The following is an 11,706-nucleotide window of genomic DNA, read 5'->3' as shown; positions in this document are numbered from 1 at the left end:
GTGAGATTGGGTCCAGATTTGATGGATGGCTTCCATCAAGTGACCCTGAAACAGAGCTGGATTTTCATCGGCTCCTTGAGTAACTTCCCAAATTTTATCAACGTTTACTGGTTTAGAGAATCCTTTCTTCATTTCTTCTATTAACAGGTGATTGTATGGTCTCCTCCTTCCCTTCCCTATCTTCTTGGTAATTCCAGTGAGGTTCAGGATTGGGAACAACAGTGCCTCCTACTGGATAACGATCTCTATCTCTGGCTGCTAGTTCATCAGGAAATTCTTGAGCCCCTGCCCAGATAACGGTTCTTTTCCTCAGGGGTGCAACAGTGAGTTAATATGATGGCTATATCCTGCCAAGTCAAATCAAACATAATAGACAATTGTTGGAAGCCCCCAATACATTGAGAAGGGTTTTCAGAATATCGTCCTAATAGTTGTTTTATCTGAGTCAAGTCTGCCATGGAGAATGGGACATGGACTCTAATTGTGCCTGTTTCTCCATTAGCAACCTCCCTAAAATGATGCAATCCAGTCCTGGAAGATAAGGAGTTCTGCTCCTGGTAAGTCCAGCTGGGCTGGGAGCAGAGGGATCTTGAGGTTTATAAGGAGGAAGGATAGTAACAGAGCTGGTGTCCTCTTTGTTTGGATTGGTCAGTTGATTCCTCTAGTAGCCCAGGTTTATTAGGAGGAATGGGCCTACTTAGACAATCATCATCCAGTTTGTCTCGAGGGGGGTTATAAAAGTGATTGGTGGTTAGGTACATTCTGCAAGAGGCCCTTAGGTCCAGATCCTGATTCAGGACCATGAAGGCCTGGGCATAGGGTACCCCAGTCCATTTTCCCTGTTTTCTTCAGAAGAGATCTAACTGAGAGATAGTATTGAAGCTTAATGTCCCATTAAAAGGCCATTTTCCCTCATCTCCTAGAGAGTACTGAAGTCACTTGATGTTATAGAAGATCAGTTTTCTCTTTCTTAAATCTTGTAATCCAAATTGATTCCAGTGGATTAAAAGTCATCCCAAAGGAGAATCCTTGGGGACTAAAGAAGATCCCATGTTCCTAGAAAAGTACCAAAGGTCCACTATCAAAAACTCCTCCCTATCTCCCAGGTGGCATCCCACACAGGAAATGTCAGAGGTTCCTGGTGTCAAAGTGACCAGAGGCGTCCCTCTAAGGAGTCACTACGAACAACACCTTGCCTTGTAGGAGGGATGCCAGTTTCCCCATTGCATCCTACACTACAAATGGGTGCTGATGAATGGAACCGAAATGCCATGCCATGAAGAACCTACCATTTTTAACCCATGGAAAACATTAGAAAAAGTTTTATAAGGAGGAAATTACCCAATTTTGTAATTTAAATAGTTAGTAGGGAACACTGGCAGGAAACAATAAAGAGAGAAATCCACCATGATCTAAGCGCCATTCCAATAGGTGTGGTCCTTACAGCCGGCTTCCCTAGGAAATGGTCCCCAGCTGAGTTTTAATCCAATCGGGTACAAGTTTCAGCTGGCTCTGCGCAAATGTCTCATGACCAAAAGAAGCTAGACCAGAGACATGAAGGGGATCACATTAGACCAATGAGGAGGAAACCTCACACAAGAGTCTTACGATTGGCAGCCGTCCTAGTGACTGAGGTGGCTGTTCCCTGCCCAAGACAACTTTGTATAAGGACAGAAACGAAGAGAGGGCATCAAGTTTCTGGGTCTTATTACCATCCCGACCAGGGTGCGAACTTCCAGCCAAAAGGCAATCTTTCTCCTCCCCATTGAGTAGCCACGGACTAGAGGATTGCAGCCTGAGCAATGGACATGAAAGTGTTCCAATAAGACCATACTCCTTGAGGGCGCCTGGGTGGCTCAGTTGGTTAAGCAACTGCCTTCGGCTCAGGTCATGATCCTGGAGTCCCTGGATTGAGTCCCACATCGGGCTCCCCTTCTCCCTCTGACCCTCCCCCCTCTCATGTGCTCTCTCTCTCTCATTCTCTCTGTCTCAAATAAATAAATAAAATCTTAAAAAAAAAAAAAAAGACCATACTCCTTGAGAAGCCCCTGTGATGAAAGGGAGTTCCAGAAGAGGAAGTATTCACCAAGTTTGCACCAAGTCTCGAAGTCCAGATGAGATGGCTCGAGCCCCACACTGGGCACCAACATGATATCATTTGGAGTTTGGGTCTGAGAGTGAATGGTCAAGAAAGAATTCTTGAGACTTTTTCAGTGCAAAAAAAAAAAGGTGATTTTATTAAAGCACCGTGACAGGACCCCTTGGACAGAAAAGGATGCATTCTATGTGTGAGGAGTGATTGATTATATAGGGGTTTTTTTTATCCTATGGAGGGGGTAGGTGATGTTAGGGCTCCAGGAAATTGAGTCTATAGGTTTCTGGAGGTCTGACTACTCTCAAGATTGTGCTTTTCTTGTAAAAACTGTGATCTTTATCAGGTGACCATTTGCTTTTTCCTTCCTTCATCTTGGGCAGTCAGGAGTGCCTGAGAAATGTCACACGTATCCCCCTCACATCTTGGGGGGAGGGGAGATGTAAGAGGGTCAGTTTGGTTTTTGCCCTCCACTTGCCTTTTATTTTCTCATCAGCCCCACCAGAGCTAGCGGGGCCTGGCTCAGCCACTAGAAGGAAATACAACCTTCTCCTCATCCACAGCCTTTTCTCCGACTGGCCTGGAGAGAGGTCACAGCTTCAAACTCTCTCTCCTCCTACTGCCACATCCTTGGAAAGGCCATAAGCATCTGCTCTGTTCTGAGCTTAACTGTTTCCAGGGCTAGGGGGATCCCAGATTGAGGGGACCGGAGGAGCCATACTCCCACAAGATTGACAGAGAACAAGTGAAGCCCAAGATACACCTAAGACCCTACCCCAGCACGGGGTCTGGGAGGGTGCTGGGGTGAGAAAGCTGACGAGAAGCAACGAGAAGAGGGAGGCCCACCCGGGTGCTTCGGGACTAGGCAGCCAGAGGCCGGCATGGGGGCCAGGCCAGGGTGTGCTGCCCCCATCTGTGAGGCAGGGCTCGAGGGCAGGTCCAGCCTTTTCCAGGGAGTGTTCAGGCAGCTCCCTGCTGCCGCTTGGGCTCCAGAGACACAATCAGAGGTACGTACTGCTCACAAAAGTCACCCCTGGGCTGGAAGTTCTTCCTGAGGCCTCTGTCTCCTTTCCTGAAGGTACTGATTCTGGAGGCCTGGAGCGAACAGGAGGCCATCACTGACTGGCCAAGAATTAGTCCCATGACCGTGTCCCTCACCACCCCTCCCCTGGCCCAAAGTCAGTCAGTCAGATGTCTGTGGCTCCTGAGGGCCCCCTACTGGGCTCTAAGCAACAGTGCACACATGGTGAGGAAGAGGTCTGGGCTTCAGAGAAAGCAAGCAGCTCACCGAGGGTACGGCCCCTGCTCCAGGTCCTTGATGGTGTCCTTCAGGGGCTGGCCACGCGTCTCCGGCAGCAGGGCACAGAGTAAGCCTGCCCCAACGGGGAGGCTGCCATAGACGAGCATGGGGAGGGCTGCCTGGTACTCGCCCAGCAGGATCACAAGAGGGGTGAGGATACCCCCAGTCCTCGAGAAGATGCCCATCAGCCCCATGGCCGTCTGCCTGGGGGAAGGCCAGTACAAGCTGAGCAGACCCAGCCACAACTCCAGGCCACAGCTCCACCCCAGCTCTACCTTGGGCGAGCCCAGGCCCTCCTTATGGCCCCACCGGCTCCCTTGGCTCGCCCGGCCCTGCCAGCCTTTTGTCTCCACTTCCCCACACTGCTTGTTGTCCAGCCGGGTGCCATGCTTCTCCCACCTCTAGGCCTGCCTACTTGCTGCCCTCCTGCTCACCCGCCAAATCTCAGATCAAAGACTGTGCCTCCTGCCTGACCCCCCAGCCACCAGCTGAGTCCTCCTTCTCAGCCATTCATTCTTAGACTTCCTCCATCCCAGTCTTGACAAGGCCAGGGCATGGCCTACTTCTGTATCTGTCCTCCACTGCCTAGGATACCATGGGGACCAGACTGTCGCGGCCCCCAGCAGTGCTGCCCGAGCCAGCCTCATAAGCGGTCTGTGGAACAGTGGTGAGGGCAGAGAGGCATGGCCAAGGTCAGGGTATCGGAGCAGAGGAGCAGCCCTTACCGGATGACGGTGGGGAAGAGCTCAGCAGTGTACACGTACGAGATGGTGAAGCCGGCGGCCGTGGCAAACTTGCCCACCACAGCCAGCACAGTGACCACCACCGGCAGATCTAGTGGAGGACGCTGGTCAGCCACGTGCCGGGAGACAGCCCCACACCCTGGGCCCTGCCCCTGCCCAGCCCTCCCAGACTCCCGTCTGCACCTGGACCCCAGGGGAGCCCTTGCTCCTGGAAGGGAGGCAATGGGCTTCTGGTAGCTGGGGTGGCAGGGGGGACAAGGATGTGGGAGAGCCAGCCCTGGTACCTGCTGGGACAAAGACGATGGCAATACACATGAGGCCACCCAGAACCAGAGTCAACATCTGGCTCCACTTGCGGCCCAACCACTGCATCATGAATATGCTGGAGTAGCGGGCAGGCACCTCAATTGCTCCGAAGACTAGCTGCGTCAGGTAGATGTCCAGGCCAAAGTCACCGACTTGGAGGCTCAGGCCAAAGTAGCCCAGGCTGTCCACAAACCTACAAAGTGTCCAGGAATCCCTGTGACTGCTGGGTGATGAGAAACCATCACTCTCAGGGGGAGCCTGCCGGAGAGGGAGTCCCGGCAGGAGACAGGAGCACAGCCAAGGAGAAACCAGTAATGCCACACAGCCCATCCCTGACAGACAGACAGTCACCATCCCCCAGCTGTCTCAGGGCTTTGGACGTGAGCCTGGGGGGATGGGGCGCGGGGGGCTGCTGGGCCCTGGTGTACTCACCAGACACAGAAGAGGATCAGGGTCACCTTCCAGAGCTGGGGGTGCCTGAACAGATCCCGGGCATTCCCTGAGGGGCCTGTCTTCTCTGGGACGAGCTGGTAGGGAGATGCACAGTGAGGGGCCAGGCAGAAAGGCCTGTGCAGGCCAGGGGCAGAGGCAGGGCTGGGCTCAGCCTGTAAGTACCTGGCTCAGGAGCTCTGGGGAGACTCTCTGCTTGTTGACCGAGGCTGCCTTCTGGATCACTTGTTTAGCCTCCTCTACCCTCCCCCGGGTCAGAAGCCACCGTGCTGACTCTGGCAGAGCCCTGCAGGTCCAGAATGGCTGTGACCGCAGAGCCCCCCACTCCCCCAGGGGCTCCAGGGCATACAGAACCCCACACCCCTTGCACTTTGGAGACTATTATGCTCCAACCACACCTCTGCACAACTAGCCCGGGGGTGGCCTGCTCCTGGGAAGTACCTCCTCACCAGAAGTAGAAGAAGAGCAGCAAGATCGGTGCCGTGCCAGCTATTTGGAAAAGCCTCCAGTTCCGGATGCCATAGGCGAGTCCTGCTAGCGCCATTTGCCCCATGGAGAAGGCGCACTGGGCCAGGACCACGGCCTGAGTCCGCCTCGAGGGCCCCATCCACTCTGTAACTGTGCAAACAGAGAGGTTGAGACCGGGCCAGCCCCTGCCCTCTCCCTCCCTGGCACTCCCTGGATGCCCCTCTGTCCACGTGGGCCTCAGTCCCCCTTGTGTGTGACCACTTGTGGTATGGGTGCCTGACAAGGCTCCCACAGGCAGTCTGGGCGTGTGGCCCGCTCAGACCCCAAGGCTTCACGTCATGGCTCAAGGCTTCAGGACCCAGATACTCACGCAGGGTCACATTGCTGAAGGCATACCCAGCGACAGCAGTAGCCATGGCAAAACGCAGGACCATGTAGAGCGCGAAGCTGGGCACAAAGGCCGTGGCCAGGCCGATGAGGGCGAGGAGGAGTAGCTGTACCAGGATAGTGGCCTTGCGGCCGATCCTGGGGTAACAGAGGGGCAGGGCCTTGAGGGCCTGTCTCCGAGGGGAAGGACGGCAGGGAGACCCAGGCCTGCCCTGGGTGCCCTAGCTGACAGAGAACGCATTGCCCTATCCTGGGCACCAGTGAAAGGCATGGAGGGAAACTGTGCCAGGAGCACAGGAGCGTGCTAGGGCGGGGGTGAGCTGGTCAAGGTTCTTACCAGTCACAGAGAGGCCCAAAGATGAGAGACCCAGCGAGGAGCCCGGCCATGTACACCGACTGTGAGGTCTCCTTCAGGTGCCTCTGATCACACACTAGGTTGAACTGAGGCAGACACAGGCAGATGTGAACTTGGGGCAGCTGACAGCAAGTCCTTTGTCATCTAGCCCACCCACTTACAAAACTCTCGGGACAGATGCCCATGGTTCCCGAACTGTGCGCAAGGGCACCCCAGGACACCAGAATAAATTCATGGGGGCAATGAACAATATCTGACATTTTAAAGGGAAATATAGCAATTAATACTTAACATCCATCTGATATTACAAGAACTGCCAAGTAAGGACGGTTCTGTTTCAACATGAGATCATGCCACATTCCTTTCAGTGACATCATATCTATGTGAAGCTGTATTTCTGGCCGTTGTTTTGAAAACAGCAAGCACCATGTGGAGCGGAAAATGTTCCAGGATGGAGACGTCGTGCGGCTCGCAATAGGTACATACATCCTATTAGTAGTTGATTGTATTTATTTAAAAATGAAAAATATTTTCTCTCAGTTACATGCGTTATTTTTTTTTTTTTAAGATTTTATTTATTTGTGAGAGCAAGAGAGCACAAGCAGGGAGGAGCGGTAGAGGGAGAGGGACAAGGAGACTCCCTGCCTAGCGAGAAGCCTGAGGACACGGTGCTCCATCCCAGGACCCTGGGATCATGACCTGAGCCGAAGGCAGATGCTTAACCGACTGAGCCACCCAGGCGCCCTACACGCATATTATTTCTTAAAACAGCTACTAGGTTGTTGGAACATAATTACTTATTAAATTGTTTGGACCTAATTAGTTAATACATAAAACTGTTAAGTTTTCTTCTGGCCTGGAGACACTATGGAGAATTACTGACACATTAAGAATCCAAAGTTTGGAACCTCTGACATGGGACTCATTGCTGCTTCCTGACAAATGGGGCCTCTTCCCCACAGCCAGAGCACCCCTGTGACCTACTTGGGCTTCTTCAAGTTTTCTCATCTGGCTGCAAAATCTCTCTGAAAATCTAATCATTCACAGGCGGTGAGAATCCCAAGGAGCCCTCACATGCCACTTGCAGGAGATTAGGATGGAGGAACATGCACGTGTGTGTAGGCATTCACTCAAGTGCACACACGGAGATGGGGCAACCCACCTGGAGACTCATAGAGAGAACCTAACAGATGGACTGAGAAACTGAGTGGAGAAAATATGCATGTCCGGATAACTCCGCACACGTCTACTGCAGGTGTGCATACAGGAAGCCTCTGTGACTGACCCCCAACCCCACTGGTCTGTGGGCCCCTCAGGGACTTCTGTGTCCCCTGCTCACAGCTCAGCTCCGTTCATGAATGTTTGAGGGAGGAACAGACTCGTGAGCTCTCCTCCGCAGCTCATGGAGATAGCTTCACAATGACTAATGCCTTTGGAGGGCTCACTCTGTGTTGGGTAGTTTGCTAAATGCCTCACATGTGTTATCTAATTCTGACAACAATCCTTGATTTACTAGTACACTCCCCCGGGGGAGGAGGGGTTACACACATTATCCAAGGTCCCGCTGCTAGATGACAATGGAGTTCAGACATCCCCCTTTGCCCCAGACAAGGACTGAAACGGAGTTAAAGCGAAGAGAATTTTTACTGAATGAATCAATAAATGAACTAATACCTACAGATAGACAAATAGCCAATCATCATCAGTAAAAATAACTTTTAGCAAGAAATTAGTCAGTCCAGGAGATACCATTGTGCTCATACTTCTGTTCTCAACAACTGTTAATTTTCAATATTATGTCAAATGATTAACTGCTTGCCCCTTAGTAATGAAGTGAGGCAGGACAGGGGATTTGAACTTGTTCCACCTAGTTCTAGTTTGTTTGGTTTTATTTAGCAACCACAGATTGCCTTTGCAGTTAGACACTCTTTAAAATATATAATAAATAAAGGCCTGCTGCTGTTAGCCTCTGGAGTTTGAATTGAGCAACTTCGTGTGACTTTGAGCCTATTAGCCCATCTGTTGGTGCCTTGGTTTCCCATGTGCAAAATGGGGATAAAATATACTATGTAGTGTCCCCCAATAGGAATAAAGGCATTGACACATGTAACATGCTTATCAGCACAGTGGCTGTCACCCAGGAAGCCCTCAGTAATGTTAGCTCAGCAGAGGGTACATTGGCCACCGTGCTCATGAAAGTCACACCTGGTGACAGACATCTCAGACTGAAGGCATGGGTGGGCCAATCCAAGGGAGTCTTCCAAGGCTGGTGCCCCTACGCAGTGGTGACCATGCACCACCTCCTTATAGTTTATATACCCCTTATTTCATTAAATCCTCATTTTAACCACATAAAGGCTTATCATTCCCACTGCGCAGCCACAGAGACCAAGGCTTAGAGAGGTACCAAGAAGTGGTGGATCGTGTTGCAGAGGGAATAAGAGACAAGAGGGCTCTCTCTTGGAATGCCAGCCATGAACCTCCCCAGCCCTAATACCCACAGTGGATGGTTCTGTCTGTGGCCTGCCACAGAGGCACACAGACACCCTCCCCCATTCTTGGTACACACCTGTCACATCTCCCTCCCCCATTCCGAAAGCTTTGGTGGTTCCCCTTGGTCTCTGGGAGAGGGCCCAAATTCCTCAGCTCTGTGTCTAAGATGGTTTAAGAGCCGGCTCTTGCCCATTTCCTAACCTCTTTGTATGTCAGCATTCCTCAAACGTGCCATGCATTTTCATGCCTCCAGTCCTAGAAATGGCTATTCTCTCTGATTCCCCTTCCATCCCATTCCTGCCCCTTCTCTGGTCCCAGGATGGATCACGCTGTTGTTATTCACTCCAAGTCTATTTTCCTCCCTATTTAGAAGTTCATGTGGACAAGGCTGGGAGTCATATTTTCTTTTACCATGGATGGACCCCCAGGAAATGTTGGGAGGTAGACTGAGAAGTAGAAACATACTTTCTTCTTTAAGAACACATAGCCTATAAGGCAGCATGCCCTTTTCTTCTCAAATTAGGCCTGTTTGAATTTCAATTTGATTGTGAAGCTCCTGGCTATTATAACCAGTAACTGTCTTCCTCAGGGGGGAAGAGAAGTTGGGATGTCAGCTCAGAAAGAGTCCCCTGAGTTGGTGTGGCAGAGCCCCTCCTCGTAGATGGGAAACAGAGGTAGAAGATCTCACAACAATGTAGCTCTCGAAGCGAAGCTGGAGTTATCATTTGGTGTAGGGCACAAAGTACCAAAGGTATACATTCTCTTGAGAATCGAAGTCCTCGGGAGGGTTGGAGCAGGAGAAACATGATAGGGAAGGACAAGAGGTCCAAGGCCCAACCCCAGTGCTAGCTAGGTTGATGATTCAAGACAGAGGGGAATCCCAAATCCTCAGTTAAGGAGAACAAGGTACCTCCCTCCTTGGGCTGTTCCCTGTACAGTAAACACTCAGGGAGCTCTGGCTGAATAAAAGTACACAAACAGTCCGGCACAGGGTATGAACAGGACTACAGTTGGCTCCGAGCAGTCTGGTTGTTTGCCTGGGCTTTAATAAGGATGGCTTTTGGGCAGGTGGGCAGAGTTTGAGCATGCGTGGAGGTAGGCACCCACAGCATCTGAGGACCAGTGGAGGCTGGCCCTACCACGAGGGTGATGCTGGGGACATGGAGAGGCCAATGAGGACCAGCCTGGGCTTTGCTGGGAGAGGTCCTAGGCTGCCTACACCCCTGTGGGGCAGAATGAGGTAGAGGGTCAGGAAGAAGACAAGCAGGACATATTCTCAGGCTGCAAGGGTTCTGGGGGCAAGTTTCTGGTCACATTTAAAAAAGTGAAGGCCTGGGGCACCTGTTTGGCTCAGTTGGTAGAGCACGCAACTCTTGATCCCACGGTTGTGAATTCGAGGCCCACAATGGGTGCAGAGATTACTCAAAAAAAAAAAAAAATCTTTAAAAAAAATGTGAATGCCTTTGGTTAAAGCATCATCCTCTGAAAGCCTCTAAAAAGTAAATACTTTTTTACTCATGGAGGTAAAAAATGAATGTTTAACCTCTGAACTCTGATTCCCCTCTCCACAAAGGCTCGGTATTCGCCACCAACAAGGTGAGTTGTCCAGACCACCCCCCCCCAACCAACAATGCCCATGCCTCAGGATTCTGGACCATCTGTGCTCTTTCCTGCTCCTGCAGGGAGCAGAGTGGGAGCCCCACCTCCACGATCAGCTCACTGGGTTGCCCTGACCAAGTCATCTCTCTCCTCTGTGCCTCAGTCCCAGCTTCTGGGAAGCAGCAAAGTGGGCACGGATGCTTCCAGGGAGCCCTTCTTGCTCAGGTGGCTGGAATGGGAATCTGTTTATCTGCCTGGCTCCTTCCCAAGAAAATGAGTTTAGCAGAGCAGGTACTGTCATCTGCGCCCTCCGGTGCCCCAGAGGGCAGGCAGGCATAGCTCCAGAGAGAGCAGCTAGAAGGCAGGAGGCCCGCGGCAGGCAGGCAAGCAGGAGGGCAGACAAGTGGACAGGGATACCAGAAGCCAGGTAAGCAGGCAGAGCGCAGGAGCCGACTGAACGACAAAGGCCAAGGGACCGATAGATGGGAACGCTGCAGGGAGAGAAAGATACAAAGACAGGAAAGCAGGAGGGGACAGACAGAAAGGCAGACAACTGGGCAGACAGGCAGAGGGACAAACAAAAGGATAGGGAAACATGCATGGATAGATGCGCAGACAAACCAGACAGAGAGAATGGAGAGAGAGGGAGAGGGGCCAATAGTTGGAGGACAAAGAGAAAAGCAGGATGAGTGGCAAGAAGAAAAAAGAAAGTCACCCCAATGGTCCACCATTCGGGCATGGGTGCTTAAGGGCAGACACAGAAGCGGCAAGACCAGTCGCTGAGGGCAGAAGGCCAGACAGAGTTGCTGACCAACCCCAAAGAGGCAGACCAGCAGAAGGGCAGCCCTACCTCGTTCTTTAGGGACAGGGGCCTGTCCTCAGGATACTCCCAGCCTGCTTCGCAAGGCTGTGTCTCATTGAAGCGGTGGCTGAGGATGTCCTCCAGGCTGGCACCGTCGGGGGGCGGCCGGAACATGAGGCAGGATTCAGGCTCGCCTGCAGCATCCAGAGGCACGCTCAGTGTCAGCTGCTCGGCAGCACTCAGGTTCAAAGTGTGGTTCTTGACCCAGGCCACTGAGCAGTGGTGGGCCTCATCCTGGATCATGAAGACCTGGGCAAACATGTAGTAAGCACACAGGAAGTTGGGGATACTCAGCAGTATCAGCAGCTGTACCTGGAAGCGTCCAAAGTCACCTATTTCAGCCAGGACCTGGGCAAACTGAGCCATGTCTACTGGCCAGCCTGGGGCCACCAAACAGCTCTGCAGCTTGGTTTGGGGACACTGGCTTCTCTGATCGGCGATGACAGCTGTGTTAATATTTAATCCAGCCTTGGCTGGCCTGACCTGTCACACTTCAACTCCCTGGCTGTAGCCTGGTGAGGACAGAATATGATGAAAAACTAGTCCACTCAGGCTTGCAGAATCCCAGGATGCTTTATTGACAGTGTGATGGACACAAGCCTCACAAGAGGACCTTCTCAGGCCCAGCACAGGAATGAGCTTTAGCCAGAT

At 52.0% G+C, this 11,706-nt stretch overlaps 1 protein-coding gene across 1 annotated transcript; it reads right to left on the bottom strand.

Annotated features, from left to right (window-relative positions):
- Window positions 1-3,082: 3,082 nt before the first annotated feature.
- Window positions 3,083-11,421, bottom strand: SLC22A13 (solute carrier family 22 member 13). The gene is made up of 10 exons (XM_027587072.1): window positions 11,044-11,421; window positions 6,084-6,187; window positions 5,730-5,884; window positions 5,341-5,509; window positions 5,057-5,177; window positions 4,874-4,968; window positions 4,420-4,634; window positions 4,118-4,226; window positions 3,381-3,596; window positions 3,083-3,187 (listed from the first exon to the last, which is right to left on the bottom strand). Exons 1-10 carry the CDS (start codon window positions 11,419-11,421, stop codon window positions 3,094-3,096), a joined length of 1,656 nt encoding a protein of 551 aa, XP_027442873.1. The 3' UTR covers window positions 3,083-3,093.
- Window positions 11,422-11,706: the final 285 nt, after the last annotated feature.

Source organism: Zalophus californianus, chromosome 1 (genome assembly GCF_009762305.2).
Source record: "Zalophus californianus isolate mZalCal1 chromosome 1, mZalCal1.pri.v2, whole genome shotgun sequence".
NCBI classification, from domain to species: domain Eukaryota; kingdom Metazoa; phylum Chordata; class Mammalia; order Carnivora; family Otariidae; genus Zalophus; species Zalophus californianus.
Note: the sequence above shows the minus strand (reverse complement) of the source record. Positions and strands in the feature narration are given on the sequence as shown.

What these genes read in the sequence shown, in the direction of transcription:
- SLC22A13 (XM_027587072.1), bottom strand. Translation starts at nt 11,421, where the DNA reads ATGGCTCAGTTTGCCCAGGTCCTGGCTGAAATAGGTGACTTTGGACGC. An exon ending in CTGCTCTTCTTCTACTTCTG is followed by an intron (nt 5,178 to 5,340) that starts GTGAGGAGGTAC and finishes CTGGACCTGCAG; the next exon opens with GGCTCTGCCAGAGTCAGCAC. An exon ending in CTCTTCCCCACCGTCATCCG is followed by an intron (nt 3,597 to 4,117) that starts GTAAGGGCTGCT and finishes GCCTTCCCCCAG; the next exon opens with GCAGACGGCCATGGGGCTGA.